The 25,365-nt window shown below is 36.7% G+C and overlaps 1 protein-coding gene across 8 annotated transcripts in view; it reads left to right on the top strand.

Annotated features, from left to right (window-relative positions):
* AOPEP (aminopeptidase O (putative)) overlaps window positions 1-25,365 on the top strand; it is a 189,674-nt gene that overhangs the window by 73,397 nt on the left and 90,912 nt on the right. For 6 of the 8 annotated variants that reach the window (XR_009820913.1, XM_062019060.1, XM_062019061.1 and 3 more), the window contains 6 exons: window positions 3,507-3,696; window positions 5,433-5,542; window positions 10,741-10,843; window positions 10,959-11,066; window positions 19,215-19,258; window positions 24,459-24,519. Coding sequence is in view for 7 of the 8 variants with exons in the window: in XM_062019060.1 (XP_061875044.1) it covers window positions 3,507-3,696; window positions 5,433-5,542; window positions 10,741-10,843; window positions 10,959-11,066; window positions 19,215-19,258; window positions 24,459-24,519 (616 nt within the window). In the remaining variant the exon portion in view is untranslated. Of the gene's footprint in view, window positions 1-3,506; window positions 3,697-5,432; window positions 5,547-10,740; window positions 10,844-10,958; window positions 11,067-19,214; window positions 19,259-24,458; window positions 24,520-25,365 lie in introns of those variants that run through there. The other 2 variants (XM_062019063.1, XM_062019066.1) reach the window with 2 other exon arrangements.

Below are 25,365 nucleotides of genomic sequence, written 5' to 3' on the forward strand. Positions count from 1 at the left end.
TCCCCTGCTGCCTTCGACATATTTAAGAAGTACAGTAATTGTCTAACATATTTACTATCTGGCTACCTTTTTCCAAATATGAAAAAATAAGCAATATGTGGAGTACTATAAAAATGTAAACTTAAAAAAAATATAAATACATTACTTCCATCTGTAATAGTGATTATGGGAGCTAGTTTGACTCCAGAAGCATAGTTTTTCAGAGTAAATTATATTGGCTCTATTATCTCAATAAATACATAAGAAAATGTATCTGCAAATCCCAGTGTGTTGAGAGGGGAGGACTTATACTTCAAAAGGAGTGGAACAAGTCTATTAGAATTGAGCCTCACGTTTCTAGCTTAAATGTGAACTTCAGTTCTAGCACATACTTTTGACTGGAGTTTGTGCGATGTTGTGCATCATGTGTGAGCAGCTAAAGACATCACACTGGTACAGCCTGTGTATAAAGCAGCACCTGCAGGAGCACCAGGAACCTTTGGCCTTTCACACCAAAGAGCTTTGGAGCTTAGTTTTTCTTTTATGTATGTTCATACTATAGTTACAGTGTTGAGATTTCCCTTAACTGCAGTTGAGAGGGAGAGGGAACTTTCTCCTTTCAGTCAAATAATATGAACATCTGAGTTATAAGGGTGTGAATCTGGTCACAGTAGTAACCTCTTCCATTGTAACCAAATGTAAACTTGTTGAAAACAAGTCCTAAAGTTCTTTTTCTGTAAGAGCCGTTTGGAGCTTGTCCAGCTTCCTGGGAAGGACTGGTAGAGTTTTTATTTTTTTGATAACTGCGAGAGGTTTCCCATCTTACTTACTGTATACAGCTAGCCTGTTCTGTCTTGCTTTAAAAACTTGAGTCAGACTTGAAAAGACATCAGTTAGAGGCATTTACAAGCTGTGCCTGCCTCCTCAGGTCTTGATATAATTGCTGAGGTGAGTCACCTTTGTCAGTTCCTAATGTGTGAATGGATTTCTTTTTTATTCCAATGAAAAGAATCGATATCAAGCCTTATATTTTGTTCTTAGTAAATTGAATAATGATAGGAGGACCAAATTCCTATTCTATTAAAAAAGAAAAAAAGAAAAAAAGAAAAAAAGAAAAAAGTATTGGCAATTGTAATTTAATCATAACTCTGATTATCTTTTATGTAGACACTTTCTTGAATTCTTGAACCTTTTTGGGGCACTACTGATAGCAACCACTGGTAGATGATGTTTGAAAAAAGAAAAAGAGATTTGGTTGTTATCTGTAGGGGTGGAGCAGAGATTCTGCAAATAAAGAATCTGTAGTTTAAACTAATACATAGAATCAAACTTCTCCACAAACGAACAGGCATTGGACATACTACAGAAACATGTTCAATCTCTGACAGAATTACTCTTAAGAGAAATGGGAACTTTGCACTGCTCTGTAGAGATCTCTCTTGCTATATGAGGCCCTGAATTGGAGTTAATAACTGCTTGTGAAGGGCAGACAAAAGTAGAGGAATCATTTCAGGTGTTCTCAGGAAAGGAAGTTGCTGGCTGTACTCAGACTCTATAACTAAATTCTGCTGCAGGACACAATCTTATTTTTGGCCTTGTAGGAAGTTGTGTTCTTATTATTTAGCCAAAATTTAACTCATATGGTTTATTCTCACTGAACTGATTTGTAATCCTTCTATAATGGAGAAGATTATCCAAATGTGGCATTTGTTTTGTCTAAGTGATGGGAAAAAGCAGGAAATACAATCTTTACTTTTATTATGCATTTAACTGCAGTATACTTAAAAGTCAAACGACTCTGTGAGCCTCTTTATAAAGCATGAAGTTACTTTTGTTTTGCCTAACCAAATGGCCAAAACATTGCTAGTGGTATGTCTGGATTGTTTTTCAGTTGGTCCATTTCTGCAGTTTTTCTTTCTAGCACTGTACACATGCCACAGTTAGGAGTCATTTAATTACAGCTCAGCAAAGTATTGTCCCTGAAGCTGCAGTTATTCTTGTCATCAGGGACTATTATGATAAAAGGTTCGTAATGTTCTACAGCTTCTGTGCTCGCACTTTTCCTCTTATCTCTCCCTCTATCACTTAATCAGAATTGGTTTTGGTGAAGGTTTGGAGAACTGCTGTTTTTTTTTTCTTGCTTTGTTCTGTGTGACTTGATTAGTGCTTTAATTTCTCACAGTATTTCTCACAATGCCATCTGATTGAAATGTATTAACTTACTGGATAACTATTCTTTTTTTATAAGATGGTTATTGAGTACTTTTCTCTATTTAAATATGTACCATATTTTATGGTCTCAGTTCCAGACATTCAACTGGTTGCAAGAAAACTGTGGGTGTTTTAACATTTCCAATGGAAGGGTAGGGCGGGTGGGGAAGCATTTTGGAGTGGTGATGAATAATATTTGACTCTTCATAATGTCTTAGGGCCATGTGATCCCCTCCAATGTTTGGAAGGCTAGACTTAGTTTTAAAGATCTGTGGTCTTGAAGGTGTTATCATTGTGCTTTATTCCTTTTTTCACTGGATGGAACTGAGAAAACAGTTGAAATGCAGATGATGCTGAAGGTGAGTGCAGGAATATTCTGCAGATGGTGGCCTTGGTTTGAGCCCTCACTACTTGCATCTGTGGCACGGTGCGCTGTTAATCCCTTGCAGATTAGTCAGAGAACTTGATGCTGCTTTTCTTTCTTACATGTTCTTAATTTTAAAAAATTATGTAACTTTTGAGATATTAATGTCTTTAACATCTATGAATGCAGCAGAAATTGCCTTACAGCAGAATGTGAGTTTGGAAATGTAGTAACTTGCAATTCAGCATGTTTTCAATAGCAGAGCAATAATTCATAATATTTTCTTTTTTCCTTCCAATTTCTTCCTGTAATACTTGATTCCAAAGCAGAGTAAATATGATTGGGTTGTTCTTTTCTGCTATGAAAAGCAGATATTTAGTGAATATCAAGTCTCCTTCTCACTTCTGGGCTTGTGGTAGAAGAGGTTCTCCTTTCTCTGCATTTGCATTTGACTCTTATCATCAGATGGTATCTTTTTTACATGTTTTAAGTTTTAACAAGCACATATGTTTTACTATACATGGCTGTTGTTGCTTTTGGATAGTGATTATTTCTGCTTTATTTATTTCCAGCTTTGATCATTTAACTGATAAATACTTGCTGCCTATATTCACACCTGCTTCTCCTTTATTATCCTGGCTTATATACTTCTTTTAAAATAAATCAGTCTTGTAATTTAAAAAAATATAAAACTTTGGTTTAAGTTACTTCCTACAGGTAACAGCTGTTTGATGGTTGAATACAAAACAACTGTGTGGCAGAATTTTTGTTTGATTCTTTGCCAACCTAATTCCTAAAAAAGCCTAAGCTGTATACTATCTGTCATGACCTAGCATGCATACAGTAAAAAGAGGCTGACAAGGCTAATAAAGCCTATATATTATTATTATGGCCATGCTACGTGTGTTATAACAGGTCAGTAATGTATTTTGTCCTCATTCCCATTGTGCAGCCCACACATCATTTTCCTGTCACAGAGTGTATTGCCAGGAGGGAGCCATCTCTGTGGAACACGTCTGTGCCATGAAATCGCTCATGCTTGGTTTGGACTGGCCATTGGTGCTCGTGACTGGACTGAAGAGTGGATAAGCGAGGGGTTTGCCACTTTTTTAGAAGATATATTTTGGGCTAGGGCACAACAGGTAGGGTGATGATACCTCACTTCTCAATTGAATTATGTTGAAATCAAAATGTACCCTACTGTGAATTAGATACAAATTAAACCTGCTGTGTTGTGAAGAGAAATCTTTTAAAATAATATTGGAATTTGCATACTAACTTTATTAAAACTTTTAAAAATCCTACTTCACAATGAACACTAATTTTTACAGAGGTAGATGCAAATGAGAATGGAAACATCTCTTTGTCAATGATTACATTCCCACAAATGTATTGCTCGATTATTAAAATTCAGCTATCAAACAATTGCTCTGCATTCTTTCCACTTATATTGTATTCCTGAGACTGGAACAATCAGCAGAGTCTAACTGAATGTTGTAATATTCCAAGTACCTAATGAAAATGGTCTGATTGGTTTTGTCCAGTGAATAGTCAAGAAGCATACCTCAAAACAAAGTGGAAACTGATGAAATAAGGCACCATCACTTTTACTTTTTTTCCTCATACTGCTCACAAAGAGCTACCCACACATCAAGAGCTTAGAAATCATTGCCTGGCTTAAAGAGAAAAGCTCATGAATTGCATGTCAAAGTGTTTTCCTGATACAATCCTTATTTTTGTTTTAATTCTACCACTTCAAGCATTTCCTGTGTGAGTTATTTCTTCCTCTGCTTCTGTCAGGCCTTGGTTCTAATCCTTAAGTCTGCAGAGCCCCATCTGTGGAAGAGCAGATGGGACTGGAAACTGACATCACATACTCTTCAGAGACTCCATTTTATTAAGTATCAGACGTATTTATAGCACTGACTAAAACAGAATTCCTTGTCACTTACTATGTTTCTGGAACAAGAAAGAGAGGAAGGCTGTCCAAACTCTTTGCTTTACTCTTCTCTTCCTAAAACTCATTTCTGCGCTTGCATAGAGCATTGCTCTTCTGCTATGAGCTGTTCATGTTAATTCTACACTGTTGTGAGTCACTTGAAAGCATTTTCATTGCAGTAGACTCCCTTCCATGTAGCTGAATGGAAAGAAGTAAGCAACAAAACTGGATGATTAATGTCTTTGTTAATTTACAAGGTCAGAAAATAGCTTTCATTTTTTTTTCTTTTTAAAATTATTGAGTCGTTTTGGTGCTGCACAATTGTGGGATTATGAACATATTCCGTAGTGCCTAACAATTTCAGTTGTGACTGAAATATGTGTGCAATGCAGGATAATATTAGCTGGTTTTGCTTCTCCTATCATTTCTTAGAATAGAGAAGCATAAATTAGTTGTTACTTGTAAGCTGCCAACCTGGCATTTATTTCATAAGCATGCATCTCTGTTTATGTTACATAAGTAGGGGAAGATACAACAGGAAGCTTTGAACAGTGTGGCAGAAGTGGTAGGAAAGAGGAGTGAAATCAGGACACAAAGCAGCTCTTTGGTTTCAAGCTGGCCAATGTAAAGATGTAACCAAAACTGATAGGCCAGGTATCTGTACCGTACATTGAGTTAACTTATTGCCAGTCACTTAAGGGAAAATGACATCTCTCTCAATTGATGTGTGCAGTGAGGCTTTTGTTTTCCTTAGCAGTGCTATTAGCTCTCATAGCAGCAACTGTTATGTTTCTGGTTGTGTTTTAAATAGTGGATATTGGTACTGTTTCCTGCATCTTCTACATGTTAAAGGAAAACTAAACAGGTTTCTCTTTCTGAAAAATTTTATTGTCTGTTGTGGAAACAGCAATCAATGATCTGTGTTTTTTGTACCCTAAGCAGTTATCACACAATGAAGTAAAAGAGATGCAGGAACTGAAAGCTTTACTTCGCTGGCGTCGACTCAGAGATGAGGTGCAAAACTCTGAAGAAGAGCTGCAGGTTTTAAGGTAACAGTATGACAGCATAATCTTTGCTTTTGCATGTGCTCTCTCTCTCTTCTGTTTCCCACTGTTTTCTCCCTTCAAAAGATATACATCCAGATAATCTGATTAAATCCACTGCATTTCCTTATTTTCTTCTGAAGAAAAAAGAAATGTCAGATGAAATTGACTAGGTTATTCATCTTCTTTATAATGTAATTGCTTTTCTCTTTGTTATAGAAAGCTTTCAAAAACCATGCGATTTAGCTTGATATAAAATGTTTCTAAGCAGTTTACAAGAGCCTCTATTCAGGGTGGAAGAAAGGCCATTTCCTGAACAAAGTTCACTGTTTGAAGCCGTAACATTCATTTTCCGTGGCTGAAAACAAGCAGATACAGGAATACGATGTCCAACTGACAAGCTGAACGAAGCTTTACAAAACAAAGGAAAAAAACCATAGTGAACTATAGAAATCTACTTTCTCTTTAGAAGTGGCTAATAATGCTATTTAAACTAGATGTTGGTCTTTAGCTACCAGATACTGAGCTCAAGACTTCCTACACAGATAAAAACGTTATATCAAAAAAAGACTTTTGCTTTGCTAATGTGTAATAACCTGAGCTGTTCTGATTGTTGGCTTAGAAGTCTGCCATAGTCTTCTATCTTGAGTGGCTGTCTAACATCTCCACTACTGGTGTCCCCACTGTCTTTGACCAAGAAAACCAGGTTACTAATCCTAGCTCAAATTAGCCCTACACTGACTAAATCATGGAAGCAAAGAGACAGATTTCAAGAGATTATTAAGACTATTCTCCTACTCTGAAATACAGGCAATATACTCAGGCCATCCTAAGCAGGTTTTTGATAACATGTTCTTAGAAACCTCCAATAAAAAAGTTTCCATGGTATCTAGCTAAGCTCTTTTAGTGTTAGCAGTTGAAAATTGCTTCCTAATGCACCATTGAGATATTGTGTATTTAAAACAATGTAGGTTTCTTCTTTTTTTTCACCAAGTGGAAGTGAAGAACAAATTGACAGAAACAACTTGTAAATGTTTTTGGAAGACACCATTTAATTAATTTTGTGGTTATCCCTTTATGTGCTTTCCCAGTAGGACCTAAAAACCTTTTATATTTGGGCACTAGATGCTGTTCACTAACATATAAATTCCTCACTATGGCCTCATTTCATCTGAAAACATGTCACCAACTGCATAACTGTAGTCCTTCATTAATCTGTTTTACCTCATGTTTGCTGGTGATTTGTGTATCCTACATGTAAGGAGAGTCAGTGAGTTTATATATTTGCAAGTGTACAATTTGATGATAGGTGTAAAGGCAAAAGCAACCCTTATCTCTAGTGGTCATACAGCTGCGGCCAACACAACTACTGTTTGATGAATGCTGGGATTTTTGTTCAGTTTAAAATCAGTTCTTTTTAAGGTCATTGGTTCTTGTGATACAAAGTTTGTTTTCCATTTGCAACATTATGGAATCACATTTGTTGCCTTTTGTGTTAATTAGGGAGTTGCTGCTTCTTATAAAATGCATATTTAAATGTGTAGAGTTTTTTAAAAAATTCTTTTTCTAAATTATTCTATATTCCCAAAAGCCAGAATGTTGTCATTTGAAACTCAGGAAGAATTAATTTATCTTGAAATTGAAACTTGAGCTTTCTGTTGACTTCCACAACTAGTAGACATATGTGTCTTGTGCTGGGCACGCTGCTTACATTTTGCACAGTAATATTCTCAATGCTAGTACAAAAGAATGACAAATCAGTTTTTCTTTGAAAAATATTATTCTAATCTACACTTCAGGAGGGGAACATGATGCTAGCTTGAGATTCCGGCAATCTTTTCCTCTCTGATGTCTGTAGTTTCCTGTGGTTGCATTTAAGGACTTTCTTCTGAGATACAAATATTCTCTACTATTTTTGTAGTGTGGAGCTGAATAGTCTCTCTCTTTACTTTTTTTTTAAAATGTGGTTTTTCTTTTCTTCTTTCTTCTAAAAATACGTCCATATGCTTTCTAGAATTGATATATAAGAGAGAAAATTTCAGTCTTGACCTTTCACTGGGTTTTGAATCTGTGTTGAGGCATGTGCTGGTTCAAGCTTTAGTGTTTATATAAGGATCTTAAAAGTAAATGGTAACTGTTTATTACTTCTTGCCAGTTATGTCTGGAAGAGAAAAATCAACCAACTCACTCTTCGGAAGCATAAGCTTATTCATCAATTACTTTTTTGTTCCATACTCTATGATTATTTGATCTTCTGTACTTTCCCTCAACAGCAAGAAAACCCTGCCCAAAACTTGTCAGCTGATCCTTTTAACTTTTGATGCATCCATGAATAGCTGTTCAGTCTAGGTTAAAGCCACTCAGCAAAGTGATAGTCAGCATGATGTTTCTTCTTATTGTGGATATTTGATGTTATCTTATTGTAGCATCTTGTAAGCTACTTGTGAAGAAATAAGTGGCACTACAGTGCTCATACAGGATAAGACTTCAGAAAGAATCCCGTGCATTTTCAGACAGATTCTGAAGCAAATCTACATGGATAAAAGCATCTGTGAAATGTGTCCTGGCACTCATTTTGCTGGCCAGCATCGACACCGGCACTCTCAACCAGTCTCTCACATTATGAAGGCAGATAAGTCTGTTTTGTTCTATGGAATAAAACTGGTGTTGGAGAGTATTTCATGTCCTGGCCCTTACATTTCATGCCCTGAACTTTGGCTTGTGATTCTTCATCAAGACAAACAAGGGTTGACACTAACTCTAAAGTTATCTCTCAGTTCCACTGGAGCCATGTCCATTTCCCTCCTGAAAGAGTGCACTTTGACTGCTCAGTAAGTGTTTTAAGAGTTGTGTTCTATCACACTGACAGGAAACGTGCTTTTCAGATGATCTCCGCGTGGGTTTTTATAACTACTGATTGCGTCAGAGCATTTTATTACCAAGAGCTTCCTGGTGAATTGTACTTCGTACGATGTACTTCTCTACCAGGCAAACAAAAAGCAGCATCTTTTTCTTCCTTCAGAAATTTACTGGTTTCCAAGATGTGCTAGGTAGCAGCTTGAATACCTTGAATAATTTTGCCTTTAGCATTAAGCCTAGCTTCATCTACTCAGTTAGATGCAAGGTTTTGTAGTTCATTGTAACAAGCTTTCAGTCTCTGTTCCGTCAACATGTTGAAATACACTAAGCATTGCTTTAAAATTGTGTGCTGAAGTACTGACAGCAGAGAACAGGTAACTTTCTCATTATTTACTCTCTTTTGCAGACATTATTGGGGTATATATGTATCCTTTGCAGAAGGAAATTCTTTAGTACCATCATCCAGAATGGGATACAGCTTTCTAGTCACCTACTAGGATCTACACAGGCACAGAGTTGAAGTTGAAGGAGGAAGGAAGGAAGGAAGTGTAGTTGCCTAATTAGAGTAATTGTGATTATGAGAGGTATGAGCCTGTGCTCATTTTTCAAAGACTAGGCTATTTATTAGGAGAGAAATTAAGCAATTTTGGCTTTTTATATATGCAGAGAACAATGAAAAGTTACATATTGAATGCTGGTAGGCCTTCCTTCCAGGACACTGATCTGGAATGGAAACGGGTAGACCTCTATTCTCCTGCAGTAAGTCTGCAATGATTACATTTTCTTGAAGAACTGGAGTTATCATAGAGTAAGAAACTAGGTATTGATCTCCTTCTTTCAATGTTGAAGGAAGATCTTCCCTGAAAGAAAATACCGACTATAGAATAGTAATGGACTGTGTTAGCAGTAGTGTAAAATTGCATCTGCGTTTTACTTTTCCATTTCATTGCAAAGATTTATATTTTGTCAAGATTTTGTTGTGTGAAGTGGATTTTATGTTCACGGGTCCTAAATATGGTACCTAAATGGTGAAAATACAGCTTAGGACTCTGGACAAAACTAACAAGAAACTATTACAAAGATTCAAAAAAGGAGGAATGTTTCTCTCAAAGCAGACATATATATGAGAGAAATTTGATCACAGGAGTTAACTTGTGCGAATTGTGTGAGTGATGTGGTTGAAGAATCTTGCGCTGCTCTCTTTATTTTTGCCCCTGTTCTGTAGATAGGGGTAAAGACGTTTGGTTTCCAAGACTGTGTCATGCTTTAAACCCAGCTGACAACAACAGAAGAGAGTTGCTCACTCTCTTCTCCCCACTTCAGCAGTATGGGGAGGAGAATCAGGAGGAATGAAAGGTAAGGCTTTATAGGTTGAGATAAGGGTAATTTAGGAGAACAGCACAAGGAGAGAACAAGCAGCTATAATGACAGCAAAGGAATATGCAAAGTGAGTGCTGCCCAGAGTCACTGCTCCTGCCCGTGGCCAGAGTGTCCGGTCCTGGCACAACAGCTCCCAGTTCCAGCTGCCTTTATATACTGAGCATATCCTCAGCACAGTATGGAATAGCCTGGCCATGCCCTCTTGCATTAACCCTGTCCCCACCAAATCCAGGACAGACTGGCCATTTCAAATTCCACATTTAGAATTGGAGAGGTTTTTTCAGTTTAACACGGTTGGGCTCCTGAAACAGACATCTGTTGGCTAGGATGTTCTCTGGATGGAAGAAACAAAACCTAATAGGCTATTCAGTGCTCTGCCCACAAAGGCACTGCTTACAAATGAAGTTAAAATGTTTACATAACTTCTCTTTAGTTTCACTCAGTGCTTTTAAAAGCTTAGAAGTCTTCCACACTCTACTGCTGTAGATTTGTGGCATACCAGATGCTGTATTACATTTTAAAATCAGGCAGTGAAGAAGTAGATTTGTTCTAGTCATTACTGTCTGTAAAGCCCAAACTGTGTGTCTTCCCCTTCTGTCTTCTCTCCCTTTCCCTGTTATTCAAATGTCTTTTTTCATTTGTTTCTCTTTCCTTGTAATGTGTCTGCACTACAGAATGGCTTGCAATGTGATGTCATGCTGGCATTGGAAAGAGTACAGAAACTTATTGATGGATTTAGCTTGTACCCCAGCTGTCTGGTCAACTATGTACAAAATTGCATTAAAAGTAGGAAACACTGATGTGTCTAAGCCAAGTTATTTACTTAGAGTAAAGGAAAAAAATGAACTAGTCACAGGTGTCTAAAGTAACTGTGCCATTCATGTGCTTTCAACTATGACAACTTGTAATGCATGAGTTATTTCTTTACATACTTACTTATCCAAGACTTAACTGGTGCATTTTAGGCCCAAAAAAGAGAGCACAGGAGAAGTAAGTGAGTCTGGAGCATCCATTGTCAAACATGGCCTTAAAGCAGAAAAAGCCTTCATGCAGGTTCACTATTTGAAGGTGAGTATTGTCAGCCGATTTTAACTGAAATTGCTTTACTAATATGAAGACTTCTTTCTTCCAGAAAGAAGAAAAATCATAGCATCTTCTTTGTTTCTGGCTTAATTTTTTGCAGGGTTATTTCCTTTTGCGGTCTCTGGCAAGGACAATAGGAGAGGCTTCATTCTTTGCATCTTTATGGAAATTTGTGCATAAGTTCCATGGGCAGCTTGTCCTTTCTCAGGTATTGTGCTTGGGATTGTTCCTCACTTGCTGAAAAAACAAATGACCTAATCTTTGAAATCCCTACTTTTGATTGTGGTGAAAAGAGAGATGCAATTGAAACTTGGCAATATTGGTTGAAATTCCTACCTGCTATAGGACAGAACATCTTTTTCAGGCTGAATATAAATCAGACATCCTGCTAGTGTCTGATAATGTAAACAATGTGTGACTTCTTTTTAAAACTCTGCTTTGGAACATCAATGTTCATAGGTGCTGATGTTCTCAAGGATAGAGTCATTTACCCTACTGGAATTGTCTTCCATAGTCTTTTAGCTCCTGGATTTTGATTGTGATCAGTCATTCTTTTCTGTGATACCTCTCTCATTCTGTTAGAGAAGAAACACAGAGTGGGAACGTATCTGAAAACCTCTATAAATTGTAATGTGTGTATGCTTTGTTTATCTCTTTATTTCCTTCCTCTCTGGATACTGCTTCACTCAGTGCTTATAATTTCACATTCGTGTGAAGATAGTCTTTTTCTCACTGAGTCAGAGTGTAATGCCTACATCCCTCTGTGGTCTTGGCCCCACCTACAATTAGAGTGTTGTCACAGCTTCTGTGTAGGTTTCTTCCTCATGGTCAATACTTCCACATTTTGTAAAGCATTCTGTTACTGGAGTAGTAACCTACAAGAGATGTTTAAGGTGTGCTGCTTCCTTCTTTCAGTAGATTTTCTCTGAGAGTGACATTGTACAGTGCTAGTCCACTCTGAAGAGCAGTTCTCATAGAACAGGATTTCTTTCTGGATTGGTGAAACCTTGGTTGTAAAAAGTAATGTTGAATTTGAAATTGGAATCTGCTCTAAGCCCAACTGCATATATTAATCACTTGAACTACAGACTTAGCTTGCTCTCATCCTAGCAAAGCAGAACAGCTTCAAAAGGAAAGATGGACAAGTCACACAATATAATTATTGTGCCATCATTACAGTACCAATATTTATTGTACCTTAAAGGACCCAAGTGGAAATTTGGGAACTAGAAATTTACCTCCTCCTAGGTCTTTCTGAAAAAGTCCCATAAGCACTGGCTGTGGCATTAAAAGGGAGACTGTATTGTCCTCTAATGTTTTGTTTTGAAAAGGGAATGATATAGCTCTCTGAACCCAAAGTTCTGGGAAATCCCATCATTGATGATGAATCTAGCTTGTGCTATGACACTGCAGCTTGTTGCTTCAGTGATGCTGTGATAACAGCCATTCATGGGGGTGTCTGTGAACCAGGTCAGTGAACTCATCATAGTTTAAATGGGCCTGGAACAAAAGGCACAAGAAGATAAATATTGGGCATTGCTGGAAAAGTAGTGTGATGAGAGAGGGTAGCAGAAGAAAGAGGAGAAAGAGAAATAAATGCATTTCTAAAACCAATTTCTGTGCTGAAGTCTCTCTTTTTCTGGAGTTATGGTTGAAATATTTGAGGAGATTCAGAATGGTGATATGTTTCCATGCAACACAGAGTAAGGGCCTCTGATTTTGAGGGAAAGGGGTCTGATATTTTCCTCTTTCATCCAGACACAGTGATTCTTTGCTGTTGTGCTTGCTGTTTTGCATCTCATTCTTATGGGATGAGATGCATGCCCATGTATCTTACAAATTGCTCACAGATCTGTGGGTTCTTTCATATGTCAAGTCACCCAGAAGTCAGGCATAGCAGCTCTGCTGAAGCACTCTATCCTGTGGAGCAACACTTTGGGTGTTAAGGGAGTTAATATTTCTACTGCTGCAGCTGTTTTCTATACCATGTTACTGGGACCCTAAGCAGTTTTGTTTGGCATAGTGTAGAAAATGCCAGTGACTACATGAGCCTTGTCTACATTATGGTGTCCAAAATCATAAATACAATGCTTTGCTATTACACAGCTGTGAAGTTTTTTAAAATTACAGCAACGATGAAACTGCTAAAACCAAGAAGCAGCCCAGTGTTTTAATCTAGTGCTAGAAGTGGTGTTTGCATTTTGGGAGAAATTGTTGGTGGCTCCTGGTTGATGTGAGATGAGTTGTATCAGTAAACTGTTTATGTGCTGCAAAATGTCTTAGCATATATACTATGACAGTAGCTGGATTGTGTTGCAAGTGAACTACCCAGCTACTAGAGACTTCTCCCTGTGTCCAGCACTCTGCTATGAAATGTTAATTTGTAGCTTATCTAACTCCAGTCTCAGAAGGTGAAATACACTGTTTCTGTACCCAGAAACAACCATTTTGTTTATAGGATAAACACGTGTTCAATGTTTTTAATTATTCAAGCAAGAATAAGTGATGCTTTTATTTTAGATTTCTTACTCTACTTTTTATTTGAATATAAGCAATATATCCATAGTTATGTGCTTAATGTGGGTCAAAAAGATATGATGGCCTTCATTTCAAGATATTTGATTTTGTGGAGAAAGAGTTGTGTACTATGTAACTTTTATGGTATGCTTTTTGTGCATTGGCCTTGCTTCATAGCATCCTAAATCCAGCTCACATTGAATTTACTAGGAAGGGAATTCAAATATCATCTTGTCGACTGGTGACTGGTAAAAATGTGAAGGGGATAGGGCTATACTCTATTGCAAATACATTTACTTTCTTTGTAAGAAGTCTTTTAAAATATCATATTTGTGTCAGTGTCTCATATATAGCAGTTACAACAATACTTGCAAATGCAGAAGCAATGAAGTCAAGTTAGTAAAAAGTTTATTATTTAAGTTCCTTGTTGAACAAACGTGATGTCAGTTAATGAATACAAGAATAAAAAAATTAAGATAAATAGAGGTGCAAATACTCAGTTTAAATATCATAGTGCTGTACTTTCACCTTGTCCAAAGTAATTGTAAAGGTTCTCAGCTTTAGGAATTATGGGGACGGGGAAAGTAAAAACAGGGAAAATAATTGCCCATGTTCTGAATACTAGTCTTGTTTTCAGTGGTTTTTTTCCTAGATGAGAGCTGCAGGTGCAAGGAAATGACTTCACATGTGAAACATTAATCAGTTTGCCTTTTCCCTTCATTTTAGTTGCATGCTGGGTATGTTTTTAATAGTAGTTTGTGTTTATTTTAGTTGAGTAGCAACAGATGAGTAAAACAAGTCTGGAATCTTTGACAAGAATTTAAAGAAAACCTTACATTTTTGTTTCTATGAGAGAATTCACTTACTAACTGCTTTGAAAGAACTTTCAAAATAATGAATGGAGTGTTACTAACCATAAATATATAGAAAGGAGTGCAAGTTCCTGGTAGATTTAACATGGTTAAATCTGTTGCTCAGTTTGGTATTGAAATGAGGAATAAGGAATTTACAGCTTTCCTTTTCATGGAGTTCTATCTGACATAGTAATAATTGGAATTGACCTTTAGAGATCATCTAGTCCAATCCTCCTGCATATATAGAGCTCTTGTAACTAGACTTGGAAGCCTAAGCATATTGTGTGCATGTATTTTGATGTTTCAACCTCTAGAATACTTTTAGATAAATATTAAACTAAAAATTTGTTTATGCAGTTTAACCCCAGCTGTTCTATTTTGACTGACCCACTAGCTTGAGCAAAGAACTGTTGACAACAGCAAGGTATGATGTGGACTCTGGTGCTGTCCCATCCACAGCAGCCTCTCGGACAGGGGTCTTTGCTTTTGACACTCTCATGTGCTTGGAAAAAAGAAATAGATGGGTCAACTTTACTCAGATTGAGTTAATTTCATGTTCCAATTATTGCACAAATTCACATCTTCCTGCTAGTTGTGCATCATGCATCCTTCCTTCACTTTCCTTATATTTTGAGACAACCTTTACTTACTACATGATCACAGTAGTTTTTTGGGGGTTTCTTCTTGTTTAGCTTCCATTTAGCATATTTCAAGCTTAAAATTACATGGTAGCTTGTTACACTGTGTCATTTGATAAGAAAAAAAGATTAATTCTTTAATTCTCACCACAGCAAACTGACAAAGATAAACTCCAAAAGCATGTGGGTTTTATTAGTGCTGAATCACAGCTCGAACTTTTGTTTGATTTAATGAGATGCATTTTATGTAATTGGAGTAAAATGCACCTTACAAGATATTCTGCTGTATAGACTTAAACACAAGTCGAAAGAGCTATTGCGAGCTCTATGTAGAACCATCAATACATAGCAGATCTAGTTCCTCAACTTTTCACAGAATTATAGAATTTTTAGGGTTGGAAAGGACCTCAAAAGATCATCTAGTCCAACCCCATTCCAGATTTTGCTTAGGTATATATGTCTGTTCTTACATGCTTATTCATGTAAAATAGAAGGAATCTGTGTTTAATTAAATTTTTTAGCCAGTGGTATATTTAGTATTTTCAGTGGACGGTGAGAATTCTGAGGAATTTCTGAGGAAATTAAAACATTTCAAGTGAGTTTTAGATGGGATAGGCTCTGGTGTCAAAGCACTGGGAGAAGGCACATTCGAGCTGCAAATGCCTTTGCTTCCCTGCCTGTGGTCTAGTTTAAACCTTCTCGTCACTAAGGAGGAATGACAGTGCTTTGTTCAGTAAATCGAGTGACAGCATACTTTTTCCAGCTTACTTGGTCCCTGAATGGACTTACCTGTTCTGTGGTATTTTGACCAGTACAAAGATGGCTTCTGTGAAAGACCTGAGACTGTGTTTTGCCAATTATATCTGGAGTGATTTAAGACTTGCTTCCCTTAGTTATTCACACTGTACCTGATGACAGATTCAATCTTGTTAGTATGGAGAGTTTACTACGATTGGTTTGTGTAAAAGGACTGGACTGTGAATCTAGGCAGCTCAGGCAGGGATACCTTCTGCTGCGGGGCTACATAGGGACAGTTACCCCAGTCAGAGAAATGTCAGGGAAGTGCCATCCAGGAGGCTGATATCACCTTAACTACCCACACGAAAAATATTTCCTATGTGCTATGTTTTCTTGTTTGCCACAATAATTGATCATTTTTCTTTAGGAATTGTTAGTGATCTGAAGATAGTTCATTGTCATGGGTAAATAGGTAACACATTCTGCCTTTGACTGGAGCTGGTCAGTGTTTCAGTTGCCTGGGGCTTACACTGCTAAACTCTTAGTGACCAAGACCCACAGAGAAGGATTACAGCATGTTGCTGATTTTGTGAAATAAAAGCTGGGAAGATGAACAGGAAGGGAATTCCAAATAATCAGGAACCTATGAAGGTGATCGTTTTTTACTTTTCCACCTGGAAGGGATAAAAAAATAATGTTTACTATTTAGTTATGGCATTTACAAACTGCATAAGTGATAGAGATAGTGTTAACTTTGAATCGGTAATTTTCATGAGAAGTTGAACGTCAGTGCATTTGGAGTTTATTTGTTGCCAACTGAGTGTCTTTTGAGGTGTATCATTCTAAGTAACAACATCTTCATTGCTCTTTTGCAGTCCATTTGTATTTCAATTAAGAGGACTTCACTGCAAGTATTTAATATTCAGTGTTTTTTATTTAATATGTGTGATCAAAGACATTACCTGTCTTATTCCCCAGAACAGTTCAAGACTAGAAACATGCTGGCCATTGCTCAAGACAGGAACTGATGTAAAATAGCATCCTTAGTCATGAAGAGTCTTCTAAATGCAGATCTGTCAACTTACTGCTTCAAGCAGCCTTCATCCCTAGAACATTCAAAATTTCTTCCCTCAACCTACTTCTCTGTCATTAGGGCTTTCACTTTTTTGGGTTTGACTCAGACATGCTACATGCATTAACATTGCAAAGAAAACTCCTTGGTCTCAATTCACAGTCTGTATCCAGATTTGATCTGCTCAGCAGCAGCCCAAAGTTGTGGCTGTGATTAAAATTGTTGGCTTCAGTCTGGACTATGGTGTGAGCAGTCAGGAGTCTTCAGGGAATTCAATTATGAAGGTCTAGCAAATCCTTAGTGAACGTGTGTGCACTAATTTTTCACAGAGTTTTTCAGTTTGGCCAAATGTCAATAAAATTCCATAACTGCAGAATAACTATTTCTTTATATAGGAAGAAGTTGTTTTCTAGCCTTTGGGTTTCTCGTCAGGGAAGAACAACAGGAGTATGCAAGGGAGTGTGATTATTTAATCATATAAATATAAGCCAGTTTGTTAATAATGCAGCACTGTGGTGACTTGTGATTTCTAACTCTTCTTTCTGGCTTCATGGAATTACTTACAACACATACAAGAAGCAAGCTATAATTTGGTTTATGGTATGACTCAGCATTTAGTTCTCTTTGTCCTGGTCATCCACAAGTCCTTCTTTCAAAGCATGTGGTGACTAGAACCTCTTAAAAATAGTATCAAAGGTTAAAAACCCCCACATTTTTCCCTAACTTTTCTCTTGGACATTTCTGAACGATTTTTCATCCGGAGAGGAAGAAAAGAAAAAAAAAAAAACAAACAGCCTGAGGATAAAATTTCACTCCAGATGGTTAAAGTTTGGCAAAATTATAAGCAACTGAAAAGTCAGACCTATAATGGGATGTGTCATGCAGACTTGATAATAGGCAAATGTTAAAAGCCATGCAAATATGAGGTAAGTGGTAATTTGTTTTCCTACTCTGTTTTGAAGCATCAAAATAGAAGCAGTTAAAATAAATAGACTAGATTAACTGTAATTTCAAGCAAGTGTGTAGAATGATGGTTACTGTCTTATTCCTAATAGGTATTTGGAAAAATGAAGATAATTTTAATCACAAAGAAAATATTTAGTTTCATGGTATCATATACAGAATATAAACACACTTCTAATTCCAGAGATCACTTTCAAGGGTACTGTGGGATGAGTTATAAAAGGTTGATGGAGTCCAATCAGAGAATCTAGCTGCGTGAACATATACAGAGAGCATACAAATTGTGTCAGGGATGACTTCTTTGGTATTACTTTCTGCACACTTTTAAAACAACTCTAATGATGTCCTTTTTGTGCTTTTTATTTCCATGTAATCTCACTTTGTACCTCCAGCAAAGCTTCCATGAAGTGAAAGGAAACAGGAGTTCCATGTTTACACACAGAATAGTGGTACAGAGCTGCAAACAGTAATATGAAATAAGGGGATTTCAGACTATATTTCACTCTTTCTTTGATTCCCTAACAGTGCCATAATCAGACAGAGAAATGGCATCTTTTGTTGAGTTCCATGGCAGAGTCCATAAATTAAAGTTTTCTGCCCTTTAGGAAACATTCTGCAAGATCTTAGAGAGCCGGTATTGAATCAGAAATCAATCTCTATTTACATATATTGTAGCAAAGAACATCATTGGCCTATGAAATTTGTATCAGAAAGATTTGTATTAATTAAGTGGATGCATTGCTTTTATGAGATAGCATATAAATGAGTAATTCATGTCAATAAATCACCTGCTTATGAGATTGTTCAGAAAGAGTGCATTGTGTCAAAGAGGTTGTCATTGAAATTAGAACATGTACAGTGTGGAGTGTCAGAGAATCTTTGAGTAAAGTCAGGTGTAACTTTCTAAAGAGATCTGATATTGTTTTAAGTGAGAATGAAGTAATGCTGTTCAATTGGCATTGCACCTTCTTTGTAAATACATGTAAGAAATTCTAGCTAACTTTCCTCCAAGAATTTACTCCTTACTTGGTATCCTTGGTAAGCAGCATTGTAAATTTTGTCATGGAATGAGGCATGGGTGTGAACTTCCAATCAAGTACCCACATACACAAAAAGAGCTGTATGTGGCTGTATAATTAAAGACAATGTGATAAGCACAGTGTAGAGAGTGTAAACAACCTTGATTCTGGTGCTTCATAGTCTTTGATTATGTGAATCTGCAGCCTTTAACAGTTTTAAATATAGTTTGTGTGTGTGTGTGTATTATAGATTAAATAAAAGTGGGAATGTGGGATCGTACTAAAATAATCAGCAGGCTTTTCAAGCCCATTTCCTCTCAATGTTGACACTTTTTGTTTGAGTGGGTTGGAAAAATGACAAACATAATGCATGTTGTATAAATTAACTGAGCAGTATATCACCACAGTAGAGATATAAACTTTTTTCTAATATAAAGTTCTTATTATAATTCTGTTATCTGCGTTTTTTAAAAAAATCCATTGCTTACTAGCAGGAGAAACAGAGTTCTGTTTTCATAAACATGCTAACTGTGCTAAACTTTCTTTGTTTTCCAGGACTTTCTTTGCATGCTGTTGGATGACATACCTGAACAAAAAGAGTAAGTGAGAACAATGTTAAATAATCAAAGAAGGCAGAAATCAGGTTTAAATACCAGCTATACTAGCCAGAAGTAGTAGGATTTCATTTAGTAGTGTTCTGCTTTTGTTTCCCCAAGTATGCATGTGCATCTTTCTTTGAAAATTCTAATACATACATAGGAAAAATATGAGACTTGCTGTGTTATTGCTATCCCATGATCCCCTCTTTAAAGTGCCTTTAACCTGCCTGGTTAGGGCAGCAGTGAGGTCCTGTGTTCACCATGTGATCTGAAGTGCTGCCTGCTTACACTGATTTATGGTCTTCCTGCCAGCTGCTTTTGGCACATGGTACCCTAAAGCAAAGAGGACAGAGCTTTGCCATGGATCTAGGAAGCCAGAAAAGACAGATTTTTCTCAAGCAGCAGTGTGGTACCATCCTGTCCCTCTCACACAGTAGTGCCAAATGGGGAAGATTGGAAAACGCTAATAGAAATCCAGCATTAATAAGCTGACATGTCGTTAAAAACCCTCCACATGTGACAGTGACTGTCTGAAGATGATACAACTAGTCTTTAGCAGAGCTTGGAATCCATCCCTGCTTATCTGTTTGTTTGTTCTGTGCAAATACAGGTTGTGCTCCAAATGCAGTTTCTTTAATAGTGAAGCTTTACATATCATAGTTGTGAAAATAATGTATTCACTTGAAAAATGCCATAGGATTCCAAAGGTGTTCATAAATCTAGGGAGTGGTTTGGAAAAAAACGGGAGAAGATATTCACAGAAATCAAATGCATTGAGTTTTTTAGTGAAAAACTTCTATTCCTAGGGGATGAGGGATAGAGAAGCTAATTATCATTGAGATAATGTGTTTTGTGGCATTATGAGTTTAGTTTGAGTGGAATTACATTTGCTAATGATGTACCGTAGCATGAGATTTTGGTTATGTCTTTGCATATAGGTTTTCAGCCTAAATATAATCAGGAATATCAAATTTAATATATGGAAAAGTGGATTATTTAATGACATGATTATACATTGATTTGTTAAGAAAATCTATTTTCCTTCCTTTTTTCACTTGTGTTTCTCTGAAGTCCGAACACAGTGGAAAATGTTATTTGTTATCTGCTTTTCTGCTTAGAAATGTGACACTATTTAAACTATTGGTGAGACAGAGGAAGTATATCTTTATTTGCATTGCATCACACTCCAGGATGCATGAACAAAATTCCTATGGTAATTCATTTCACAATCAGGCATACAGCAAATCTGAACTTAACCTGCTGCCAAAATTACCTTGGGTGCGGGTATCAACAGCAATGCCAAGAATGATTCTGGATATATAGAAAGCCTTTATTTCTTGTCTGCCACAAAGTTGTTTTTTCATTCTTGAATGTATTCTGTTGTTAGGACACAAATACTAGCCTGAGGTACAAGCACAGGGAGGAAAGATTAAATATTTTTAGAGATTGTCTGCTGATGAGTGTTTTTCTGCACAAAGTTTCAGTTGCAGGAATGGAATGCATTTCAAGATTAGAGAAAAAAAAAATTCTTTGTAGCATACAAAACCTCCCAATCATGGGCAATTCTACCAAGTAAAAACTTAATGTTTAAACTAAATGCCTCTTAGTTGAAAAATATTAAGCACCGTAGTATACTGAAGCTTGTAATGGAGGCTGGACCTAATCTTAAAAAAAAAAAAAACAAAACCCCAATTTAGTAGTATAAAATCAAGCCGAATCCTGCCGTCAGCAATGGCAACAGAGGCAAAGCAATGTGTCTAGGAGGAGAATTTGGCTTATGAGAGACTTTTGTAATGAGAACAGGAATAACGTTGGCAGATAGCAGTAATACAATAGCATGGAAATTTTCCATACTTATTACGTTGGAGTAATGCAACATTACCTGTCTGCTATTGGATACAGCAGACTGTATCTAATAGTTTCTCACTCTTCCAGGACTTAATTCCTCCAGTTTTCAGTTACAGGACATTTTTTTAGTACATTCCCAGCGATGACCAGTTCTAAGATACAGACATAACATCTTAAGTGGTATGCACGGATTTTTACTGCCTTCTGTACTCAGAGGAGGAGGATTACATGCCTCGTTTATAAGGCTACTTCACTTCCTGCTCTGTCTCAAAAATTAACAGAATTTTAGCTGTAACAATCCATTCTGCAAGTCAGGTTCCTCCTGTTTCTGAGCTGCAGCTGAATACTGACATCAGTCAGGCCTAACCCTACCTTCTGGTCCTTGAGAATTTCGAATGTGCCCTTAAGCTAGATTATTTCTGTGTGTGAAGAGCTAATGGCAGGGACAAACAAATACTATTATCTGTCTCTGTTTTCAGTGCCTTCTGAAATATAACACGTGCTGGTTATAGTCTCACATTATCTTGGCCTTTCAGTAGAAAATCTACATTATTTCCCACCTGTAGCTGAGGCACCTTATTTCCTCATCCTCAAATTGAAACTTCACTATTTTAAAAGAAAAAAACAAATTAAACCAGCCATCTAGAAAAAAACCCAAAACAAAACAAAAGAAAACCCCCCAAAATACACCCTCTTATGTGTCTGAATATCATGGTGCACTAGATTTGGTAAAACTCCCAGTGGCTCTGTTCTCCCCAAAGCTTACACTTATAGTCGTTGCTGTAGATTGATCCATTCCACATCTGCCGAATACGTGACCTGTGCAAAGACTCAGTGTTTGTAAGGCCCTGTAACAGAGAGTTAGTTTCAAAACCTTCAAATAAATCAAGAGTTGCAGATGCTGTGCACTTTATGACTGCAGATTTTTTTGAGCTGGTCAGTTCTGTTTTTTGGGGGGATTCTGGTGATATATTTTTATTTATTTATTTTCGATAAGTAAGTGTACTAATAAAACTATGGTCTTAATAGTACACAACAGAGGAAGGATTGTGTTAAAGGTCTGCTATTTGTACTGTTAATAACTCAGGCTTAGTAACTGCATTCCTTGGTTAAGTTCCACTTAAATATAAGAAAAAACTATTTCACTGTGAGGATGATGGAGCAGTGGCACAGGCTGCCCAGAGGGGTTGTGGAGTCTCCTTCCTTGGAGGTCTTCAAGACCCGCCTGGACATGTTTGTGTGTGACCTGATCTAGGTGAACCTGCTTCTGCAGGGGAGTTGGACTAGATGATCTCTAAAGGTCCCTTCCAACCCCTACCATTCTATGATTCTACGAACAGTACATGCAAAAAATAAGATATCCTGTCTTAGTAAGCTTGTCCAACATAAACAAGAATTTTTTAACAAAGACAAAAGGCAGACACCAAATGCCTTAAACATAAGCCAACTTGCTGAGGGTACACTCTGTCCCCTCATCCAGGTCATTGATGAAGATGTAGAATAACTAGTCAATGAGAAACCAGCTGACTCTCTCTTTTGACCAGTTTCTCCTACCTCTAAATCATATTGGCAGAATTTTATTCTACTGGGAAGACTTGCTCATTTTAATAGACTCTTTCAGAGTACCGCTCAATGTGAGCAAGGATGGCAGATCTCCTACCACAATGACGTGGAATGTAGCTGTTAATTCTGCCTCAAATGAATGCTAACACTTCATTCTGCTTGGAGATGGAGGCTAAATTTTTCATCTTGAATTCAAAAAGTATAAGAATATCTAACTCAGAAAAAAAACTGTGTCGGGAGAAGTGCTGTTGTTATACCTGTTAATGACAGTAATTTAAATCTTTGATCATGCCAAATAAAACTAGCCAAGTTTAAAAATGATAATAACTATGATCAGTAAACACACAGAAATTTTTACTCTGTGTGTCCCAGGGTCATCCACTAACATATTGCTTGGTTGTTTTTGAGACCCTGTAAGGTCTGTAAGCCTTATTTTTTTCCATTTGCCTGTCAGGCATAACACTGATTGATCTCTCTCTCATTGGCATAGTGGAAGTTAATATTTAAAGATGTTTAAAAATCGTTCTGTAGAAACGACCGATGTATTCATCACAAATCCTTCTTCGTCACTGATACAGTCCATAAATAAACCTCCTTTAGGATCAGAATTTTGAGCACAGCTTTGTCAAGCATTGAGAAAAAATAAAAAAAGGCAGACTTCTTTGCCATGTAGTTCAAATTAAAAAAATGATATTGTGTTTCTTCTCCTGCTTCAGAGTTTATAAATGGCTGTTCTTTTCTTGACTGCTTTGTGGGTGTATATTACACATGTGAAAGTAGCTGCAAGTATTAAATGAGCCTTGCCAAAGCATTACCATGCACAGGTCCATGCACATCTATTCTGCTTATCAGAAACTTTACATTCATTGAAGACTTACTCAAGGGTTTGGTTTTTTTTTTTCAGTACTGATGTATTGTATGTTTATTTTGATTTGCTTTAGTTTGTTTTTGGTTTTTTTCTTAAGTTGACTTCCTTGTAAGTTGGGAAGTCTTCAACCAGAATTGGAGTAAATGCAATAGAGGTTACTTACAAGAGTAAAAGGGGAAATATAATTTCTGAATTTGCAATTATCTGTTCAAGTATTTATTTTAGTCCCACACAGCTTGATCGTAATGCACTATTTCCTTTTCTTGGGGCTCCAGGCTATGCACTGGCAATGCTATCAGGACATAAAGAAAGTATAGAAAAGATGAAACTAAAATATATTAGATACTTTGAAGATTAATATCACTGCCTTTTAAAACCCCATAGTTTAAGGAAGTTTGTGTTTACTTTAATTTTCATTTTTAATTTATCTTTACATTTAGTCTGCTTCTCTAATAAAACACTGGTTTTGAATGTCTGTGGCTAATTAACCTGCTTTAGCAGAGGGCTTGGGCTAGACGATCTCTAAAGTTCTCTTCCATTCTGTGAAATTTACTGTGATTATTTTTGAACAACAACAAAAAAAAACCCAAAAGAAATCTGCTCAACAAGAAGTAGAGCACCTGTACGCACTTAAACTGTTTACCATATTACACTTTCTTTGTCAGTCCTCATAAGCCCTGAATTTATCATTTGAGTTTTAAGTGCACCAACTTTATCTGTCTTTAATGTGCTCTTACCACTTCTGATGGTATTATTATTTAAAAAAAGAAGAATATAGTACCACTGCAGTACAATCAGTGTTTGAAATTCAGGGGTTTGCTTAGCTTCTAAAAGGTTTTAGAAGGAGTTTCATGTGAAAAAAATGGTATTTTTTTGTGTGTCATCTAACTTTTTCTTTTCTTTTTTTTTTTTTTTTTTAAGATCTGGGTTAACTGTGGAAAGTGTTTTCCAGAGTTGGCTTGACACTGCTGGAATACCAAAGGTAAACACAAAATACCTGTTCCCACTTCTTTCTGGAGTCTTGCATTTCTCGTTACATTTTGTGTTTTCAAATCATTGCCTGAACTTATAAAAGATATGGTCTAAAATACACAGTTTTGATGATGACAGGTTTCCACATCTTTATATGGTTTTAGTTTCTATTGGTTGCATGTGTTTCTACCATAATTTCAACAAACCTGACAAAGGGCAAACCTTACAAAAGTTATTATATTGCTTAACATTGTAGTCATATGGAAGTATGCTTTACACTATAGTGATGGATTCTACTGAATGTAAGGAGCATTGCTCACGTTTGTCAGTATACAAATTCCTTGAAAGCCATACTGACCGCAGTAACTGTTACATTATTTGTGCTTTGATATATGTGAATATTGTGACTTGTTCACGGGTCTGCCGCATGGGTAATGCATTCCAATTGTGTACCAGATCTGTTGGATTGGAGACTGAGCATTATTTTCAGCTTTTAATACTAAAAGCTTTTAATATTATTGTTTAAAATTCTGCAAACTGGAAATGTTTAGTTGTGTCTATGATATGTGAAGACTGATTATCCATTTTGTTCCAAAAGTGGGATTAGCTGATGAAAGATATCCTGTATAAATAGTCCTAAAAAACATTCTTACACAAAATATGTTTTTATTATACATGTAGGGTTCAGTTTCTAACTGATTTTACCTAAGCTGGCATCCTCTAGGTTTCTTGAGATTTATTTTGGGAGTAATCCTGCCTGCCTTTGGTTCTGCTTTGTATTAGCAAACAACTTCGAACAGCTAGAATGATATGACTTGTATGTGCAGAAGTGAAGGCACTCAGGCAGCATGACGGA

Source organism: Colius striatus, chromosome Z, assembly GCF_028858725.1.
Source record: "Colius striatus isolate bColStr4 chromosome Z, bColStr4.1.hap1, whole genome shotgun sequence".
Classification (NCBI taxonomy): domain Eukaryota; kingdom Metazoa; phylum Chordata; class Aves; order Coliiformes; family Coliidae; genus Colius; species Colius striatus.